Raw genomic sequence first — 20,848 nt, forward strand, 5'->3', positions numbered from 1 at the left:
TTCATGCCTTAATCAATTATCCATTAAAGCGTCTTTCACTTATAGACTAGTGATGGTATTTGCCAGCAATGCTTTGTGCTTAACATGCATTAGCATGTCTATCAAGTCTCTGTCTCTCTCCTCTTGATAGTTAATGCACCAGGGCACTATTCCAGCCTGTCTCACATGCCTCCAAAATCTGTGGATTTCTCTTTACTTCTTTTATCCCAAAGCCTTAATGAAAACAGAACACAAAGCTGAATTCTTTTTGCCATACATTTTCTTCACAAAATGACCTAAATTGGAGTACTAGTATTAACCCAGATATAAAAAGAAATAACATAATTTTTATGATATATTTGACAGGTTTTTAGACTGTTAGCTTAGTTTTTTTTTTAGGTCGCAGTACTAAACGTGAGCCAAAAAAATAAAAGTAAACTAATAAAAATAAAAATACAACAGCCAATTCTGACCCTGTGGGTTCACCTGGGCTAAAGATAATAGGTTACTACAATCTTTAACGCTGTATTTGAGAGAACTGAGCAAATACAGTTGTTGTTAGTTGTAGAATGTGAGTACATTTTAAAATACTTTAAACTTCACATTGATATTTAGGCAGCTTTATCCAAGCCAAATATTCAATCATTCATTTATTCAGTTTGTCGACAAATTTGGCAACAAATGTGTCAGAATGGGGCGGAGCAGGGAGCTTGTGGCCCACCCATCGTCTCTACCTCACAACTACAAGCTTTTTTCAATGGCATTTTCTTTTGTTTGCTCCTGATTCACAATGATTTGAATCAAGAAATACTTATAATTGTAAGTTTAATTTTCTTAATATTTGTCCTCCATCAGAAAAGTGCCACCAGAACATGTTAAAACCACCATTTGAATCGGAGTGGGTCTTTTATGGGCATATATTCACCAAACTAATAATATTGTTAAATTATTTAGCTGACAGTACTAGGTGCTGGTTCAGTATTGCCATTACCATTAAGTGTTCTCGCTCATCAGTCTGCAGACTTATCACATATTTATTAAAACATTTTTTTGAAACGTTAGGTTCATTGGAGAAAGCATGGTGTGTTGGAATTCTTGCGGTGAAAAGGAATTTGGGTTCAGTTAAGCCAATAATAAATGTGCGCTTGGAAAATTGCATGATTTATTAAGAGGAATACAGGGGTTGACATAGCCCTGAAATTTGCACTGGCCCACAGGGCCAGTAGTTTTTGAAAGTTACTGGCCCTGCCTGAAAGTTACTGGCCCGACACCGCGCACAGCAGTTCAGCTTTTTGTTACTGTTGCAAAGCTACATTTACTTTTTAGTTACTTTAGTGACCTAATTAAATTAAATAATTGAAAAATTAAATAAAATTAAATTACTGAGATCATTCAGCTTTTGATTGGAAATACTTACTGCTTACAGCGTTGTAAAGGAAAACAAAATTAGTACTTTGACATTAAATCATTTATTATTGCATTTGAGTCTGAGATTCATGCTTCAGTCTCTCTTAAGCATCTTCAGTAGCCTCTCTATCCACTCCTTCCTTATCTTCCTTAGACTCTGTGACATGATTCAACCTCTCTCTAGCAGCATCTTCAGCATCTCGGCTTGCTTCCATTTCTCTGTCTATCTCCTCTAGCTCTCTTTTCAGCTCCTCATCAGTTGGTTGTTCGATTCTTTGTTTCCAAGCAGTGAAGCCTGGCTTCCTCACAGCCGCGCCCCACCAATAATTTACTGAGTTCAGAGGAACAAACTTGTCACATGTTGGGCCCTCCAAGGAAATATACATGAGTCGGTTCAGTTGTATGGTGGTGAGGGAGGACCTCCAGTCGGACTTCACTCTCTTCATGCAAGAAAAGCCACGCTCACACATGGCAGTGCTCACGGACATGACGACATAAATCTCCATCAGTATGGCCAGAGCATCAAACCTCTTCTTAAGATCCTCTGTAAGAAATGATTGAACAATTCAAGATTTACTTTTTGTTTATAACCAGATATTAGAGGTATTAGACAATGCATTTCTGAAAAAAAGTCTGAAAAAAGTCAAAACACTGCTAATGCAATATGATATTCATAAGATACACAAAATGTCATTTTACTTCTTTGTTGGTCTAAACATGTAACAGTAGCAAAAATTGTACACAACCAAGCAACCAACCTCTTTTTAGAACAGTGATGAGTGTGTTCCTCATGGATGTCTGGCAGTTCTTGGCCCACGTTTTGTAAAGACAGAACTGGTGAAGCACGGATCCAGGGTCAACACCATGGCGCTTGAACACCTCTTCATAGTGTTCCACCAAACCACCTATCTGATCTCTGCCATGAAGCACAAAGGCTTCTTTGGAATGTTTATCATTATCCAGTTCGGGCCACAATGTGTGATCTAGAGCCCTAAACTTTGAAATAACACTGTTGGAGTAGAGATCACCGAGACGCTTCTGGAGGTGATCGATCATGGTTTCTGAAAATAAAACATCCAAATGATCAGTGAGTAAGTGGAGTTTAAAGACCCATCAACGACATGGTTATTAGTCATCAAATGATTAGTGATATTAGAAAGTGTTACCACATTCTAATGCAGGAGTCAGAGCTTGTCTTATAATTTTAAGTTAAGTTAGTTTTAAGTTTACCTGTAATTTCCTCTCTCTCCTTCTTGAGTGTGTCTGCACTGATGTTGGTTAACTCAACACCCTGATATTTGCTGAAGGAGGTAATGCTGCCAATGACCTTTGACTGTTCTACTCCTGGCTGAAGGGACAACTCAATCAGACCTGCACAACAGGCTTCTTGATACTGAACTGCCTCCCCTAGAAAATATAAAACATTGCATGCATGAATACATGTTTAGTTGAACATGAAAATAAAATTTAAAAACAAAAGTTCAATTGTATGTCTTTGATGGTGGTCAAGGATACTGAGCTCAGCATACTAACCTGGTGTCAGATTGTCCCTCTGAAACTGTTCACTCAATATTTTCAGAACCTCCAGAGCATCACACCAGAAATGCATGAACTGTAGATTCTTTGCATCTTTCAAATATCGCAAGATATTCATAGCTCTGCCCATTACAGGGGGACTCGGTTGGGGTCTACGCTCAGAGCTGACCATGTCCTCAAAATGGGCGACAAAGACCTTGTAACTTGTGCAGAGAATCTGTAAACATATAAATTGAAGAAAGTTATGAATGTGCTAATATTTAATATTATTTAACATTATTTCAATGAAGATTATTTAAACAAGAGGGAATAAGCCGATTATTGTTAGCAGTCTAAGATTGTTGCACTTGTTCTAACTGACCATACTGATCAATTTTGAGTGACATTTCAAATAATTTACCTTTGTAGCCCTGTGTATGTAGGGCTGCCATCTGGCACCCTTCAGAGTGGTGGGTTTCAGGACCTTCTCCTCTAATGCCTCCCCAAGCATCCTCAGTTCTCTCAGCGCTTTTGGGGAGTAATAGTACTGCTCATAAAGGTACACTAACACTTCCTGCAGCCTCTTGAGTTGGGGGTTTTCACGTACAGCGTCATTCACACCCAGCTCGAGACGGTGAGCAATGCAGTCAATTGCCAATAAATATTCCACTTCACGCCGCAGCTTCGCAGCAACCCCATTCTTTTTACCCATATTCACTGAAGCTCCATCGGCAGCTAGGAAGACGATCTTCTCACGCCAGTCTGGGATCCCAGCTTCTTTGAAAACTAAAACAAAAAACAAAACATAAGTATCTGACAAAACAGAACTGATTATCTAACAAAAGTCAACATAGATAAGCAGTCATTTGTTGATGACCAGGACTGAAAACTGAAAAATTACAAAGAACAATACAATATGACATCTAAGTATGCGTTATTGTCTCAGAACTTGCTGAAAATTTTACTACTTACCAGTGTCGATGGCTTGAATTACTCCATCGGCGTTTGCAAACTTTACGTCTTCTATTCCAAGGAAACACTGTAGAACTCCCATTTTGTCATTCCAAAACTTGACATACACAATCTCGTTCTCTAGCTTGCCTGTGTCTGTAGCGCCATCAATACACACGCTAATAAACCGAGCTCTTCTAAGCTGATCGAGCATCTCAGCCCTTTCCTGATCATATATGCTAACAAGAAACCTGCAAAACATTGGGTGATATCAGTATTTTTTCAAAATAAAAAACAAAGAGATTAAATTTGGAATTGTTTCAATTTATTAAATGAAGGTTCTGTATTATTTGTTCATAATTCATTAAATCCTTACCTGGCACAAGCCTTGTCCGAGCGGTACCACTGGGGCATGTCTGATCCTGTTGTTTTACACAGCTCCACCAAATCTGGGAAGTCTGTGAATGACTTCTCTCGTTTGGCAATGTAATAGGCCACGTGCATCATGTTTTCCATCTGTTTTTGGAATCTAGGATCTATTGATCCATTCCTATGGACACCAGCGAGAACAGGAGACTGCTCCCCATCTGCTACCTTCTGACGCTGTACACAGCACTGGTGTGCCACACTCTTCTGGTGTGCATCGAAGCCAGTGCTTCGGTCTGCAACATAACCCTTGAAAAGACTACAATCCCTGAAAAAAATGCGTCAATGAAATACACTGGTTAGTAATTCATTCATTCATTCATTCATTCATTCATTCATTCATTCATTCATTCATTCATTCATTCATTCATTCATTCATTCATTCATATACCGGTAGAATTCTCGATTCTGATTGGCTGCTGGGTATGCATTAAAACCTGATAACCGCATGGTGAACAAAGAAGTTCCGGTCAGCTAGCTTAAATGTTATGTATCACTGCGCTGGTTTCTTTAAAATAACCTTTAGCTTCATCATTTGGACAAAAACAAGCGGTAAGAGATGAACTTTCTCTCTGAACTGATGCTTTATTAAACCCATCGGGACGATCGCGCCGAATCTGCAGATGCCCCGCATCACCGTAACATACCATCACTGTAACATATCATCATCGCGCCGCATCACGTAACCGTCCGCTTTTTGTAAGAAAAGCGATCCAAATCGAAAAAAAAAAAAACAAGAATTAAGGACTAACCATGGTATAAGCGGGTTAATAGCCGACGAAGTTTGCGTTTATTATATTTTAACGCGCGCCCTGGAAGCCTAAAGCGTCAGACGCCAAGCGGAGGTAATTAAAAATTAAGTTGCTTACTTACTTGTCAGCGTAGTATGAATGGGCCCTACAGATCTTGCAGAATACAAGTTTGGTTTCTTGATCATATTCAAGCCACGTCCATTTGTCAGGCCAATGTGATAGGAACTTTCTGCACCTCTTGGTCCGGTCATATTCTCTGTCCCTTTCCTTCAACTCCTCGTCTGTTAGCTTTCTTTTCTTGCCGATCCCTTCTGCACTTGTTTTGGTTGGCTTTCCTGGAGTTTGGCCAGCTTGGGGAGGTTTGAGAAACATCTCTGTGCGTTTGATGTCTCCTTGTCCAACTTTACAAGCAATTTTCGCGCCATTAAGTTGCTGCGACGGATGCGGAGTGCGCAGCACGTGACCAAAACAATCATTGCGGACGTCAAACTTTCAAAGCGATGAAGACGAGGTTAAATTGACACGTTTTTGCAAAATATACTTTATTGAAAAAGGTGAAAAATATATTAACCGTTAGATATTTTAGTGGCCCAAGCGGACAAGTGAAAAATAAAATCTTGTGGTCCGCACTGCTCGAGAAACAGGACCGGGCCAGCGGACAAATGGCTATGTCGAGCCCTGGAATATAATTTATTAGTGCGCGAGAAGTATACTAATAAGCTGCACTAAAAAGCATTATTTATAATTTTCAAGGTTTTTATGGCAGACATAACAGAACAGCATCAGAAAAAAAACCATTTGTAATTTGATGTTATGACTAGGAAGCAAATTAACCTGTGAGGAAGACCTCTATTATGCATTTACACATTCAACATCATGAACATAGGCATTCAGTGGGGCTTTAAAAGACCTGCTTTCACAAGTATTCTACACATTTTATTATGAGCAGAAGGTCAACAATCCTCAATTCATAACCTTTCAGCTCCCATCTCCTCTTCACATCTGTCACAAGTGACCCAGAAATGACTGTATTTGTACTCGCCACTTTAGATCATACCATATGCACAGAATGTTAAAGGGTTGTATGCAGACAATGGAAGAGACCGGGCTGAAGAAACGTTTTCACTCTGTGAAAGACAGAGTTGCATATTTTTAAAAATATATAATGGATTTTACGGTCTCAACTTCAGGTAAAGTATATATTTTTTAAAATACTGCAAACAGGGAAACCCTTAGAAAGAAAACCGTAAACATGTGTGAGAAGTGATAAAAAAAAATACAGATAATGTGCAAATCTTTTCACATTTTGGAATTTCAAACCTCAAAAACCGCAACAGTTTGACTTTAAATTCAAATGAATGAATGTTATCTTGAAAGCTGCGTCCTTCTGTGTCTGCAGAATGCTCCTGCAGTTTATGGGTGCGTTTACCAGTGGGGGTAAAGTGATGCTAAGACCTTCTCACAACAGGGCAAAATGCTTCCCATTATCCCCACTGTGAAGGCACTGATGCGGTTCATTCATGCAACACTGTCAGACATACCTGCTGCCAGAGGAATGCTCTTTACATTGATGACGGGCTCCCTTCCAAGGTCCAGTGATCACCATCAATGTTGTTTCAGAGGCAGAAAAGTTATTCCTTCTTTTATATTTTGCCAGAAGCAGACTTATTTTTTCTATCTTAAATTCAACTTAGTCATTTTATGAATTCTACCGAAATACTTGGGAACAAAATTTTGTAATTGTTTTTTCCTTTTTCCCCTAAGTGCTTTTTACTGTTGCACTAAAAACATGTAAAACTAATATGTATTTTTGTTAAAAGTTTCAAACTTTAACAACTCCAATGAAAGTGGTGTTTTTGGTGTTTTAACATGTTCTTGTGGCATTTTTCCGATGACAGAGAATATGTATAAACACAATTGGGCTTCATAGTTGAAGAAGTTTCACCTCTTATCCAAAAGGCTTTGTCAATTCTGAAATAGCTGGTAAAAGAGCTGGTTTATATTTATTTAATAATTTCAATTTTTTTTCGGTAGGGTTAGCAGGCTGTCTTGATTTTTGTTTTGATTGACTGATTTCTTTTTTTTTAAATTAATGAATGTATTAATTAATTATTATTATTTGTAATCAGTTAGAAACAGTTCCTGTTTTAATTTGGGAATGTTGGAACTGACCTTTCACATCAAATCTGTGCCATCACACTGTTTCCAGTTTCCATGTGTATAATAAAAAACAGGTTTGATACCAGGTTACACTGAAGCATTTTTTTAAATATTCCGTTTGTGCTTTTATAGGAAAATAATAAATAAATGAAGGAGGGGAACATGCAATCTAAACCCCTAAGACGCAAAAGAGAAAGGGGGGAGAGAGAGGGAGGGAATAAAAGAAAGGCTGTCGGGCAAATATAAAGCCACTCTTTTCAGACACACAGTGAGAAGTTATTACTCAGTGGGGTCAGAGGAAATCTTTTAAAGCCTCTTCTTTGAGTGCTCCACAGGTGGACACAGACAAGAACAGCACCCCCCCCCCCCCACACACACACACACACACAGACATCCAGCACATAAGGACAAAGGCTACATACAGCTTTACACAACAAGATTCTGAGTTTGTCAATGGATGACCCAGGAAATATCTACAGCCACACATGTCCACTTACATTAAACCTCGTCACAACAGCTCAGAGTAGCTATGGGTCAGTAAAATAATAGAATTTGTGGTGCTGTGTAAATGCTGCTCATATTTTCAATTGTCCAGAGATGGTTCACATGGTAGGGCTGGAGTGTCAGATCCTCAGCTGCCTTTCTGCCTTGACTGCTATCAGGCAACGCCCCAGTCAGAGATGTCTTTTTTTTTTAGTGTTGCTATAGAAACTGTGTGGGCATCTGGATCAAACAAAATAATGGAAGCAAAGCAAGAACTTCTAAGAGAGAGGTGTTTGCTGTCAGGAGCTATAGGTGTGTGTTTGTGCTTCTGCAGATACATGCTTGGAGAAAGGGAGGCAGCAACAAATGCACTTCCGCAGCCGAACTCCAAAGGTTATTCAGTCGCTGCTCACAATGCTGTGTAACTGTGCAAGAACTAGGGAACACCCTTGTATGAGTGATGAGGTCTTGATCTTTTGCTCTGTATAATTTTTTTAATGGCTTTACGTAAGCTGGATTGCTTCTATAAAACAAATCTTGTGCAAAACTTCATAAATGCAACCAAGTAAGATAAGCGAGTCAATACATTTTGATTTAAAGTTTTTCTGAAGTAAAATCCAAATTTTCAGGTTAAGTGTAGATATTAAAAGAATAATATTCAATTGATTTTTGAACAAACATAATCAACATGGAGCAGTGGGTGCAGGGGTGTGTGACGAAGTAGCGTCACAGGTTGCAGGACAGCCCCTGAACACTAGCCTCAACCAGCACTAGCCGGACACATGCACACACCCAGGGAAACAAATTATTCAAATTCCACATTTTGTTTAATTCTCAGGTTGCCGATTGGTTTTAATCATAATCTTACTCACCATCTAAGTTTCCAAACCAGAGCATTGTACACATCAGCATTGATAGCCACAGGAAACAGGAAATGTTCTCATAAATTGTGAGTTTGGTGTATAAAAAGGGCATCAATTATTAATATTTCATTCAAGTTTTACGGGCTGAACCATATTTTTAAAGTAATTGGTAAATGGTGTATACTCATATAGCGCCTTTCTTCCTACAAGGACAAAGTGCTTTACAGTCACAGACCCATTCACCCAGTCAAACACACATTCACTCACTGGTGGCGGCTCCGCTGCCAAACACAGGCGCCTGCCTACCACCAGAGGCAATGTGGGGTTCAGTGTCTTGCCCAATGACACTTGGACTCTTGGGTGTGCAAGGCGGAAATCGAACCTGCAATCTTACGATCATAAGTTGACCGCCCTACCGCTGCACCACGGCCGTCCCACTATGATCAGCTTTTGATTGTTTTTAAAAGAGTTTCCAGTGGTCTTTTCTAAATAAAAGCCATCATCTAGGATGTAGTTTAGCAGCAGCAGTTCATTGAAAATGTGTTGTGGGCAGAACTGTTGGTGTGGAGTAAACCTACCTCCATTTCCCATCATTCCTTTGTCAACACTCATTTTTTGCTAGCTTATAGCCCATTTCGTCTGCCTCTGATTCAACATGATTTGAATAAATAAAAACTAAATTTTTATCTTATCAAGAAAGAGTCTCAGGTATGAAGAACTGGACAGCACCGGGCCCTGACATGATACATGCCTACTGGCTAAAGAAGCTTACCGCACTCCACGAGCGCCTGGCAGCACAAATGAACCAGCTGCTAAGAGATGGGACTCACCCTGAATGGCTAACGGAAGGGCGAACGATCCTGATCCAGAAGGATCCCTCAAAGGGTGGAGTCCCATCCAACTACCGGCCAATTACCTGTCTCTCCACAACTTGGAAGCTCATGTCAGGCATCTTTGCAACCAAGATAAATAGGCACATGGATCAATTCATGAGTAACACACAGAAGGGCATTGGTAGAGACTCCAGAGGAGCCAAACACCAACTCCTGTTTGACAGAACAGTCGCTCAAGACTGTAAGTCACGACACACCAACCTGTGCACAGCCTGGATTGATTACAAGAAGCCCTATGACTCAATGCCACACACATGGATCACTGAATGCTTGGAGCTGTACAACATCAACAGGACTCTAAGAGCCTTCATATGAAACTCAATGAAGCTGTGGAAAACCACCCTTGAAGCCAATGGGAAGCCACTCGCACAAGTGTCCATCAAATGTGGGATGTACCAAGGTGATGCTCTGTCCCCACTGCTGTTCTGCATAGGTCTGAACCCCCTCAGCCAAATAATCACCAAGACTGGCTATGGATACCGACTCAGAAATGGGGCCAACATCAGTCACCTCCTCTACATGGATGACATCAAGCTATATGCTAAGAGCGAGTGTGACATTGACTCCCTGATCCACACTACCAGGATCTACAGTACTGACATTGGGATGTCATTTGGGCTCGAGAAATGCAGCCGGAAGGTGACAAAGAGAGGCAAGGTAGTCCACACAGTAGGGGTCTCACTCCCAGAAGGAACAATAGCAGACATCGAGGACAGTTACAAGTACCTTGGAATTCCGCAGGCAAATGGCAACCTGGAGCAGGCAACAAGGAAAGCTGCAACAGCTAAATACCTCCAACGAGTAAGGCAAGTCCTGAGAGGCCAGCTCAATGGCAAAAATAAGACCCGGGCAATAAACAGCTATGCACTGCCAGTTATCAGATACCCTGCAGGAATAATAAGATGGCCAAAGGAAGAGATACAGACCACGGATGTTAAAACACGAAAGATACTCACCATGCATGGAGGGTTCAATCCCAAATCCAGCACCCTGAGTCTGTATGCTAGCCGCAAGGAAGGAGGCCGAGGACTAGTGACGTAGAAGCCACTATCCAGGATGAAACATCCAAGATGCATGAGTACATCAAGCTCAAGGCCCCAAATGACAGTGTGCTCAGTGAATGTCTCAGGCAATGGAGAGCAGAGGATACAGTGCTGGAGGACAGATCGTCATGGGAGGACAAATCCCTGCATGGGATGTACCACTGGACCATAACTGAAGTGGCTGATATCAAGAAGTCCTACCAATGGCTAGAAAGGGCTGGCCTACAGGATAGCACTGAAGTGCTCATCCTGGCAGCTCAGGAACAAGCCCTGAGCACCAGAGCAATAGAGGATCAGATCTACCACACCAGACAAGACCCAAGGTGTAGGCTGTGCAAAGAGGCGCCTGAAACAATCCAGCACATAACTACAGGATGTAAGATGCTGGCAGGTAAAGCATACATGGAGCGCCACAATCAAGTGGCTGGAATAATATACAGGAACATGTGTGCAGAATATGGACTGGAAACCCCAAGGTCAAAATGGTAAATACCTCCGAAGGTGGTAGAGAATGAGTGGGCAAAGATGCTGTGGGACTTCCAGATCCAGACTGATAGGATGGTAATGGCAAACCAACCAGACATTGTAGTGGTGGATAAAGAACAGAGGAAAGCCGTTGTGGTGGATGTGGCAGTGCCAAGCGATGGGAACATCAGGAAGAAGGAACATGAGAAACTGGAGAAATACCAGGGACTCAGAGAGTTGAACTGGAGAAAGCCTGGAAAGTGAAGGGGAGAGTGGTGCCTGTGGTAATTGGAGCACTCGGGGCAGTAACCCTCAAGCTGGAGGAGTGGCTACAACAGATACCTGGAAAGACCTCAGACCTCTCAGTCCAGAAAAGCGCAGTGCTAAGACAGCTAAGATACTGCGCAGGGCCCTCAAGCTCCCAGGCCTCTGGTAGAGGACCCGAGCTTGGAGGAGAAACCACCCGCGGAGGGTGAGAGGGACGGTGGGGGGGGGGGGGGGGGGGTATATGTGTGTGTGTGTGTGTATATATGATGTATATGTCATTTATTATAGGAAATTGGTCACAGAAAACACAATTGTCATTGATTGAACCCCCCCAAAAAATAATTAAACAATAATTTCTGAATTATTTTGAAATTTTCTGCACAAGGTTTGCACAAACTGCCCATTGTGCAAGTGTTTAACTAAAAAATACCTAAAATTGCTTTGATCTGCAAGTCTTTCATGTGATGCAAGTAAGTAAACAAATAACAGCTACACTCAAAGCAGCCTCTCCAATAAGGGACTTGGATTAGACCTTTTGGACTATTAAGTACATGGCAGGTGCACGTTTATTATCCACAAGCGTGAAAAGTATTAAATTGTGAATGGATAGCTTAAAAAAGCTCTTGATGAGCTTAACAAAAAAAGGAAGTAATCTAAAGGGCTATGATATTAGCAGCCTTGAGGGCTATGTGTGTGCAGAGAAGCCTAAGGGAGAGCTTCATCCTCAGCCTGAATGATTTCCCTAATGGAAACCCAACTCCTAACTCAGACAGAAGTCAATACATGATAGGCGCCCAACAACACTGCAGCCCATATTGACTCAGAGAAGGATGTATTCCTTGTTTAGGTTCTCATAAAGTCTATGAGTGGAGAGTTTCCCTGTTTTGGAAATCCAAATGGAAAACAGACTCAAGAAATCTTCGTCTAAAGCTGCAGAGTTCAAATTATTGGGGAAGACACATTGACGTTTAAAACACGTAATTTATGTATCAGGAGGTTTGGAAATTTGGCAAATTTTACTTTGGCAGTAGAAAAAAATACAGAGGAAAAAAATGCATGCACTAATTTCTCAAATCAGATTTGGCCTAAATGTTACTAATTCAAACTGAATTATTAACAATAAATATGGTTTTGGTGGCTTTATTCAAAACACATGAATAATAAGGCTATAAATTGCCATTGTTTTTAGAGTTGTCCAACAATAAAAAGTGTCTCAAATTCTCTCCAACCACAAACATAAGGGAGTATGCTGACACTGCGTGTTGAAAACAGTGAGTGGAAGCTTTTAGAACAAGACAGAACAGCTTTCAGACAAGCCATTACACTAACATAAGCTGGTGTGCACAGTGTCTGTATGTGGTCATTGAATAGAGTTCAAAATGTATGCAAGGTCACACAGGCCAGTAAACTTCATTTAAACTGATAGAGCAGAAGTACAATCATAGGTCAAGCACCAGTTAGCAGTGATCACGGAGCACTAATGAGATTGTTGAAAGATAACCAAATTAGATTGAAACAGAAGCTCATCACATGCATGCCATTCTTAGTTTAATGAAAAGGAAACTGTAAGTGAACTGTAATTCTAAGACATGCTATAAAAAATGAGCTTCTTTACAGAAAATTATGCTTCATGACAACATAAGAAAAATATGTTTACAACCAATCAAAGTAGCAATTTGGAAATAACTCTTTACCTAAAGTTAGCCTGCTGTGTGCTTTTAAATTTAATTTCACTCAAAAAATAAAGACACATCTGAAAGCCCACAGGTGTTTACACCTTGTCTACTACCTACTGTGATTTATAAAAAAATGTATTTTTGGTGTTTTTAACCTGTTCTTGTGGCATTTTTCTGATGATGGAGGACCTATATAACTTTTTTTTTTTAATTAAAAAAATTGCATTTCTATGTCTTTATTCAAATTGTGGTGAATAGACAAAAAGTGGCATTGAAAAAAGCTTGTAGCTGTGATGTAGAAGCCACAATGGCAAGCTACAAGCTAACTGGTCTGCTCCATTCCAAAGTATTCACTTTTGGACAAATAGATCCATGTATGCCTTCATTTTACTCGACTGAGCTGGCGTCTGGTTCAAAGCTACAGCTGGATAGCTCCAATATTGCTTGCCATTTTTGTTCAACTGCTGATGATATGTTGGGGGATGTGAGGGGTTGTAAGCTAGCGAGAGTGTGCAAACAGATGAATGACAGTCTAACTGCATGCCAACTGTCCCACCCACAACTCAGGAGCGAATTTATAATGAACTCCTGCTGCTCTGCAGAAACTATGTCCCAAAATAACATCCCCCTTTTTTTTTTTTATTTGGCTTAAAACAGCAAAAATGAGTTGACCTTTTGGAAAGGATGATCTGAACAGGTCTTTAAGCATCTTTCATTTATTATGCTTAAATATTACAGTTTATATGCTACTACATGGATTTCTATTTTCGAAAACTGTAAAACTCCTACATTCCTTCATACATCATCTTTGTTTTGGGGTGAAATTTATTTAAAGATTGACATTGACCTATTCCAGGGATCACCACTGTCTTTCAGAAGCCACAACCTAAGATGAAACAGTATTAATAATTCCTGAAGGGTGTTAATTAGTGGCTTTGACTTCTTAAAATCTTAGGGAAATGAATATTAACCTTTGTGGTTCCTAAGGGTGTTCACTGCAGAATAAAATGTGCTTTGTAAAATGGAAATAACTCCAGGAGGATTTCCACTTTCACACTTTATGTGATATCCGATTGTTGAACTTGCAATTACGGTAAATCTGGAAATTACATATGAGGGAAGAGCTGTATGAAGCATAAGATGAAGGATAACCTGATTGCTAAGTCAGTTTAACTCATAGATGTGTCAAAGAGAACCCCCTTGGTTCGTTGTTCTTCTTTTGTAAGCCTTTTTGCTAATATTGATCGTTTTAATCAATGATGAACCATTTTCCAATGAATTGCATTAAAGTATGAATCATTTTCCCTTAGCAAGTGTTTTTTTTATGCTTTAGAACAAAAGATGGATGGAAGAAAAGTTAGACAAGTACAACTCTTGGCTTTTTAAATCGAACTTGAACTGTTGTAAAATTTAAAAAAAAGAGTGTGAAATTATAACTTTCATCCAAAAAATTGAATCAATTACGGGGTAAAGTCAGTCTTTCTTATGTGCACTTCACTTTGTCACTGTTTGATCATGATAAAAACCCATGGAGGATGCTGTGCAGCAGGAGAAAACCTTGAAATAATAAAGACATGGCTTGAACTAATGCAGCTGTGTTTTATGTTTGCTGCAGACGAGCTGTCTTTCCAACTCTGTTATTTCACCAGCTTGCTTGGTGTCACATCTGTTCCAGAGTTTAAAACTATCACAACGTCCTTTTAGTGGCTTGTGATGCGCAATAAATTGAAGTGAAACATATCGTGTTGAAATGCTTCTGCTATCACAGTCTAGTTTGGTTCCTTATCTCAACAGCAAAGGCAGGATGGGAGCTGCTGGGAACTTTGACAGACATCCTTGCCTATGAGCCAGTGTCAACCAGAGTCATTACTCCTGTAGTTACCCTACTTTACTGCATTGACAACTGTGTGGTTCGTGTCCTACCTTTTTCAAAAAGGCCCAACAATGTCTGTTCCATCAGCCAGCTACTTGCTATGCTGGAAATAATAGGGAAATAAAAAAATGCAGTTTTCTACCTAAAAAAAAGCCTCCACAGAACCAAAACAAAAACTGTTGAAACATTTTTAAAGAAATGCTTTATTTCTTTCAAAAAAATGTTTTTCCATTTTTCAAAAACACTTTAAAGTCTAGGTAGGCCTGCAGATCAATAAATGAAGTAAATAAAATTAGTTTTCTACAGCAATCCAAATCCTGTCAGAGATTTATTTGTCTGTCGTGTTTGGGCTTTGGGAAATTTAATCGCGAATTGTGAAGTGGCAGAAGTGAAGCTGTAGTTGTGAGATTAGCGGAGAAATGTCCTGTTAAGTCCATCGGGGCTTGCGATATCCCGTCAATACAGCAAAAAAAGGTCTTGTTGTGCTGAGCCCATCTGAGCTAGTGCATTGGCGACCCATGATGACTCCCTGCTGGGAAACTGTGAAGCGGAGACCTTTTGGGTCAGCTGGGTCTGGAGTTTGGCCAGTTCATTCTGTCATGATCAGCTTGACTGAGCAGACCGAGATGCTGGAACCCAGAAGGACCACAGGAGAATGGTATGGATAATTAACAGATTTATTGTTCTGGACAAGGACTAGTGGGTGAGTGTGGATGATAAATGTTATTCTGGTGAAGCGGCTGGGAGCAGAAGCGTGGCATAGAAAATACCCGAGGCGTTGAGTGGAGTCGTGGTGTGGTTTGAAGTCGTGGCGTGGCTTGGACTGGTGGCATGGCTAAGGTCTTTGGATCTTTGGTGAAACTCTTTCTGCTTGTGTGGAGGTATGACCCAGGTTGACACTCGTGGAAACTGTCCTGTAGACGAGGTGGAGAAGTTGACGTTAATACAGAACATTAGGGATGGCCCGTTTGACACAACGCTTCGGCGCGTGTTTCACCTTCATGAAGCAGAGCGGTTCGGCACAATGTTTCGGGGTGTGTGTCCACAAGCGCAGATCACGTGGTTGATGACGTATGAAGCGGCAAATGTATGTTTGGTCGAACCACGTTTCAGATGTCACTTGTGTTCGAACAGTTGGGCACGCTATTCTCTAGAAACACGAAATGAATCCAGAACCTTTCCCGACCACTATTGTTTCCACTGTATCGGAATCAGCGTCACTTTACCATGACTCCTGGTAAAAAACGTACGGTGGCTCTGGATCGCTTCAACTCGATTTCTCCTAATAAAACAATGCACTATGAACACTGTGTATAAAGAAAATACTTCAATCAATTTATGATGGCAAAGTGGAAAAGTCGATGGGGTTTGCATGCAGAGATCCTGGGTTCATACCAGTGTGTTACTATTATTTATTTTTTGCTTTGCGTTCATTTTCTTCTTGTGATGTGAATTTTGGTGAGTCAAGCACTTCTGACAGAAAACGTCACGTGTTGTTTTATGTTTTTTGTTTAATCATCATCAACAACATTGTTTTGTTTTACGTTTTTTCATCATCATTTCCATATTGAAGTGTTACAAGGAGCTTAGTTGAAGCACATGTCAATATACATCCAGTCCACCACCAGATGCCGCTGTTCTGTGTGGTTTCAAAGCCCTGAATGGTTGGTTCATTTTTCCGTCACAATTACATGAACCCCAAGGGAAGCTTCATGGGGCTTCTATTCCCATCCCTACGAAGCATAGAAAGCGAGAACCAGCAAACTAGACTTGAGACCAGGTAAAGCACCATGGAGGGGCAATGAACTGGAGAAGAATGCTGGTGAAGGATCCTCTTAAAAAGAGCTGGCAGGTGATGAGGTAAGTGCCAACAGCTGGGTCCAATTTGGAAAGCAGAGCAGAGAGGGGAGGGGGGCGGGGAGAGGACTCCCGGAGGAACCATGACACATGTAGTGACATGATGTCACTTTTAACAATTAAAAAAAATAAAAGAAATAAATATTTGCTTAATAAGTGTAAAAACAACCATTAAGTTCAGCAGGACGTGGAAATAAACCACCTCATTAATTTGGCTAAACTATGATAAGCTTAGGGTTTTTTTACATTCATGATTAAGTACGTGTTCAAACATTTTCCACATTTTTACTGTGTTCTCATGCGTCCATGCGCGCAGCAGACTCCTTGTTACATGAAATACACTTTTGATTATAGTGGATGAGCCCGGCAGTGAAACCTCAAACAGAAGCCATTTCCCAGCGGATGCTTCATTTTCTGCACACGCTCAGTTTTACCGCTACTAATTTTGAAGTCCAATCTGATCAAAAGAGCAATTTCTTTCACTCCTTTTTTTTGCCTTGTGTTCTTCTGAGGTGAAGGTTGAAAGTTATCCTCTATTTTTAGCTTGAGCTTCATTGCGCTTCCTTAGTTTGCTTCGTTCAGAGATTCCTCTGTTCATGCACAGGAATCTTAAACTTCTTCGCACATGTAATCCTCAGGGGATGAGTTGCACCAGATAGAAGAGTTCGGTTAAAAGAAAAAAAAACTTTTTACAATGACAGCTTGGGCTTATGTTTGGAAAGTTAGAGCGCTGAAAAAGAACTCCTTGCGAAAAATATAAAAAAATCATCTATATAGAGTTTCTACCAAGCTTTCTAAGATTGGTGTGACTTGCATGTCCTGTTCATCTGAGTGGAAGGCTTGAGCAGCCTCTGAGAACATGCCCAGATGGTGCCTTCATCAATTTGTTTTTCTTCCATAAGCAAGAGATTGTTTTGGTGGTTTTTAAAACCTAAATGTTTCCTCTCAAGAGAAATAAAATGGTATGCTTTATGAATGTTAGCACCATCCTTAGGATGGGTGAGAAAAAACACCCTGAAGCAGTACATATCTTTGCTTTGTTTTTCTCGGAAGAGCTCTGTTGACATTTGCTGTCGTCTCTTTGACCTATTGACCTTTTAAGCCACTCATTGTAGTGCAGTTTACTGATGCAGAGAGGATTTACTGAATCAAACTGGAGTTCATTTTCATAGACTTTTTCCTCTCTTTAAAGAGATTTGCCTAGTTCATTCTGTCTATTTGTAGATGCAGAGCACCAATTAAGACCAAAATCCAGCCAGTCAGTGACCAGGTTGTTTAGAAATATCTTTGCATTTGGCATAATGAGATTTTACACAGTTTCCATTCAAAGACTCACTCCTACAGTAATACACTTGTGTCATCTACAAAGATAATGTTTGCATTAGAGATGTGGATGAAAGTTTAGGGTTGTTTGTGCAGAAAACATGCTCGGTCTATTGGAGAACCAGTACAGAACAGGATGGTGAAGATGCAGATGCTTTGTCGGACATGTTTTCTAGGTAGAGGAAAAATAGCTTTAACATTTTATATATATATATATATATATATATATATATATATATAAAAAAAACGCCCCTCTCACCCTCCGCGGGTGGTTTCTCCTACAAGCTCGGGTCCTCTACCAGAGGCCTGGGAGCTTGAGGGTCCTGCGCAATATCTTAGCTGTTCCTAGCACTGCGCTTTACTGGACTGAGAGGTCTGAGGTCTTTCCAGGTATCTGTTGTAGCCACTCCTCCAGCTTGGGGGTTACTGCCCCGAGTGCTCCAAATACCACAGGCACCACTGTCACCTTCACTTTCCAGGCTTTCTCCAGTTCTTCTCTGAGTCCCTGGTATTTCTCCAGTTTCTCATGTTCCTTCTTCCTGATGTTCCCATCGCTTGGCACTGCCACATCCACCACAACGGCTTTCCTCTGTTCTTTGTCCACCACTACAATGTCTGTTTGGTTCGCCATTACCATCCAATCAGTCTGGATCTGGAAGTCCCACAGGATCTTTGCCTTCTCATTCTCTACCACCTTCGGAGGTGTTTCCCATTTTGACCTTGGGGTTTCCAGTTCATATTCTGCACACATGTTCCTGTATATTATTCCAGCCACTTGATTGTGGCGCTCCATGTATGCTTTCCCTGCCAGCATCTTACACCCTGCAGTTATGTGCTGGATTGTTTCAGGCGCTTCTTTGCACAGCCTACACCTTGGGTCTTGTCTGGTGTGGTAGATCTGAGCCTCTATTGCTCTGGTGCTCAGGGCTTGTTCCTGGGCTGCCAGGATGAGCGCTTCGGTGCTGTTCTGTAGGCCAGCCCTTTCTAGCCATTGGTAGGACTTCTTGATATCAGCCACTTCAGTTATGGTCCGGTGGTACATCCCATGCAGGGGTTTGTCCTCCCATGAGGATCTGTCCTCCAGCACTGTATCCTCTGCTCTCCATTGCCTGAGACATTCATTGAGCACACTGTCAGTTGGGGCCTTGAGCTTGATGTATTCATGGATCTTGGATGTTTCATCCTGGATAGTGGCTTCTACCCATTTATTGTCCAAGCACTGCAAACAACACATTGAATGACACTTTTTTTTTTTTTTTACCACAGAGAATAGTCTAAAAGCCCCAGAATTCCAGGTTTTTATGTTTGAAGCTGTTATGCCAAATGCATTTTGTTTTGTTGATTACAATAAACTTGTCTGTGAGAAAACAAAAGAAGTTTCTCTATAAAAAGGCATTTTCATTTATCATTTTTAATGCCAAATAATTAATGTATTTGTGGATTTAATCTATTTAGATAAAATAATTGTAGTGTATGATCGATTGGTGAACCAAGATGTATCTCTAATCATGTGAGAAGGAAAGATACACAATCCTATTACAGTTTAACCATATGACAAATTACACAGGAGAGACATAACCAATTTCTTTTTTTAAAAATGATCAAACAGTGGATTTTGACAAACCTTCCTGTAATACTCCTGAGAACTGATCTAAGCTTTCTGCAGAAAGTGCAACAATTTGCGTTCTGCAAATTGATCAGAAGTCAAATTCCTCCTCTGATTTCCTTCTTTAGTCTTTGGATGTCACTTTTATTTTTAGATTTTTCCACCATGTCCTTGGTTAATTTCTTCCTGAATATGAAGTTAAGTGCTTTTTTAAGGAGACTGTCTTAGAAAAAACAGAGAATTTATTAATTAATTTTATTCCAACTTAAAAAAAAAAAAAAAAAAAGATTTTCTATTCATCTAGCTCAGGGGTGGCGAACACATAAGTGACCGCCAATCATTTGTGCGGGTTACGCCCAATGCCGGAAAAAATAAATAAACATTTCACGTGCATGCAGAATGTTGCCCTCATGGTCAAAATGGCGAAATTCAGAGTATAAAGATGAACACAGGACGTTTCTGGAAGAACAGGAAGATTCTCACTTATTTACAGAACATAATGGCAAGTCATTATGTTTATTATTATGAGCTTTTAGAAGCAGTAACATTGTTCATGACAGAAAAGAACAAAAAGTATCCCGGAGAAAATTAAAAACTCTTTTTGATCTGATACAAATTGTCTCCTTTATTAACAAGTTGAAGCATTTCAAAGTGCACATTCAAAACGGCCATCATCCCACTTTCGTTCTTTGCGGATCTCACAGCAGAAAGCTGCAATCCAAATGAATAAATCCAAATGCTTCCGCAACTGGACGGAAACTTTACGTTGCGGTTTGAGGACCAGCATCAGAAACGACCGCAGATCACTTTTCTTATAGACCCTTTTAATGCAGAGATTGACTGCCTGAGATCCCCGCCTCTCACTGATGAGGCAGCGAGCGACCTGGAGATGATTGAGCTGAAATCTCTTTGAAAGAAGGCCTGTTACGTTTTGGAGAACTGTGCCAACAGAAAAACACCAGTGTGTAAAAGAGCCATTCTCAATCTGCCGTCGACGTTCTCCTCAATATATGTCTGCCAGTCTCTATTTATTACCTTGAAACACGTGAAATCAGGGCATCGGTCCGTTCTGAGCAACACTCACATAAAGGAACTGCTCAGAGTGGCTACAACTGAATATAAACCTGATTAGCAGAGGATTACTAGAAACAAGAGATGTCAGAAATCCCACTGAGATCATCATCCCATCACTCCAGCAAGGTAAGAAATTCTGAGATGTCGTTTGGAAAACACACCTGAATGAGCATGCTTGTGTTAATATTTTAATATTCCATTAATTATCAGTTTTTCATGCAAAAGTAAATCATTA

General features: G+C 40.4%; 1 protein-coding gene across 1 annotated transcript; it reads right to left on the minus strand.

Moving 5' to 3' along the window:
• Nucleotides 1-1,452: 1,452 nt before the first annotated feature.
• On the minus strand, nt 1,453-2,568 carry LOC110014781 (zinc finger protein 862). The gene is made up of 2 exons (XM_023953850.1): nt 2,145-2,568; nt 1,453-1,930 (listed from the first exon to the last, which is right to left on the minus strand). Exons 1-2 carry the CDS (start codon nt 2,440-2,442, stop codon nt 1,491-1,493), a joined length of 738 nt encoding a protein of 245 aa, XP_023809618.1. The 5' UTR covers nt 2,443-2,568; the 3' UTR covers nt 1,453-1,490.
• Nucleotides 2,569-20,848: the final 18,280 nt, after the last annotated feature.

This window comes from Oryzias latipes, chromosome 4, assembly GCF_002234675.1.
Source record: "Oryzias latipes chromosome 4, ASM223467v1".
NCBI classification, from domain to species: domain Eukaryota; kingdom Metazoa; phylum Chordata; class Actinopteri; order Beloniformes; family Adrianichthyidae; genus Oryzias; species Oryzias latipes.

What these genes read in the sequence shown, in the direction of transcription:
- LOC110014781 (XM_023953850.1), bottom strand. Translation starts at nt 2,442, where the DNA reads ATGATCGATCACCTCCAGAAGCGTCTCGGTGATCTCTACTCCAACAGT. An exon ending in CATCACTGTTCTAAAAAGAG is followed by an intron (nt 1,931 to 2,144) that starts GTTGGTTGCTTG and finishes CATTTCTTACAG; the next exon opens with AGGATCTTAAGAAGAGGTTT.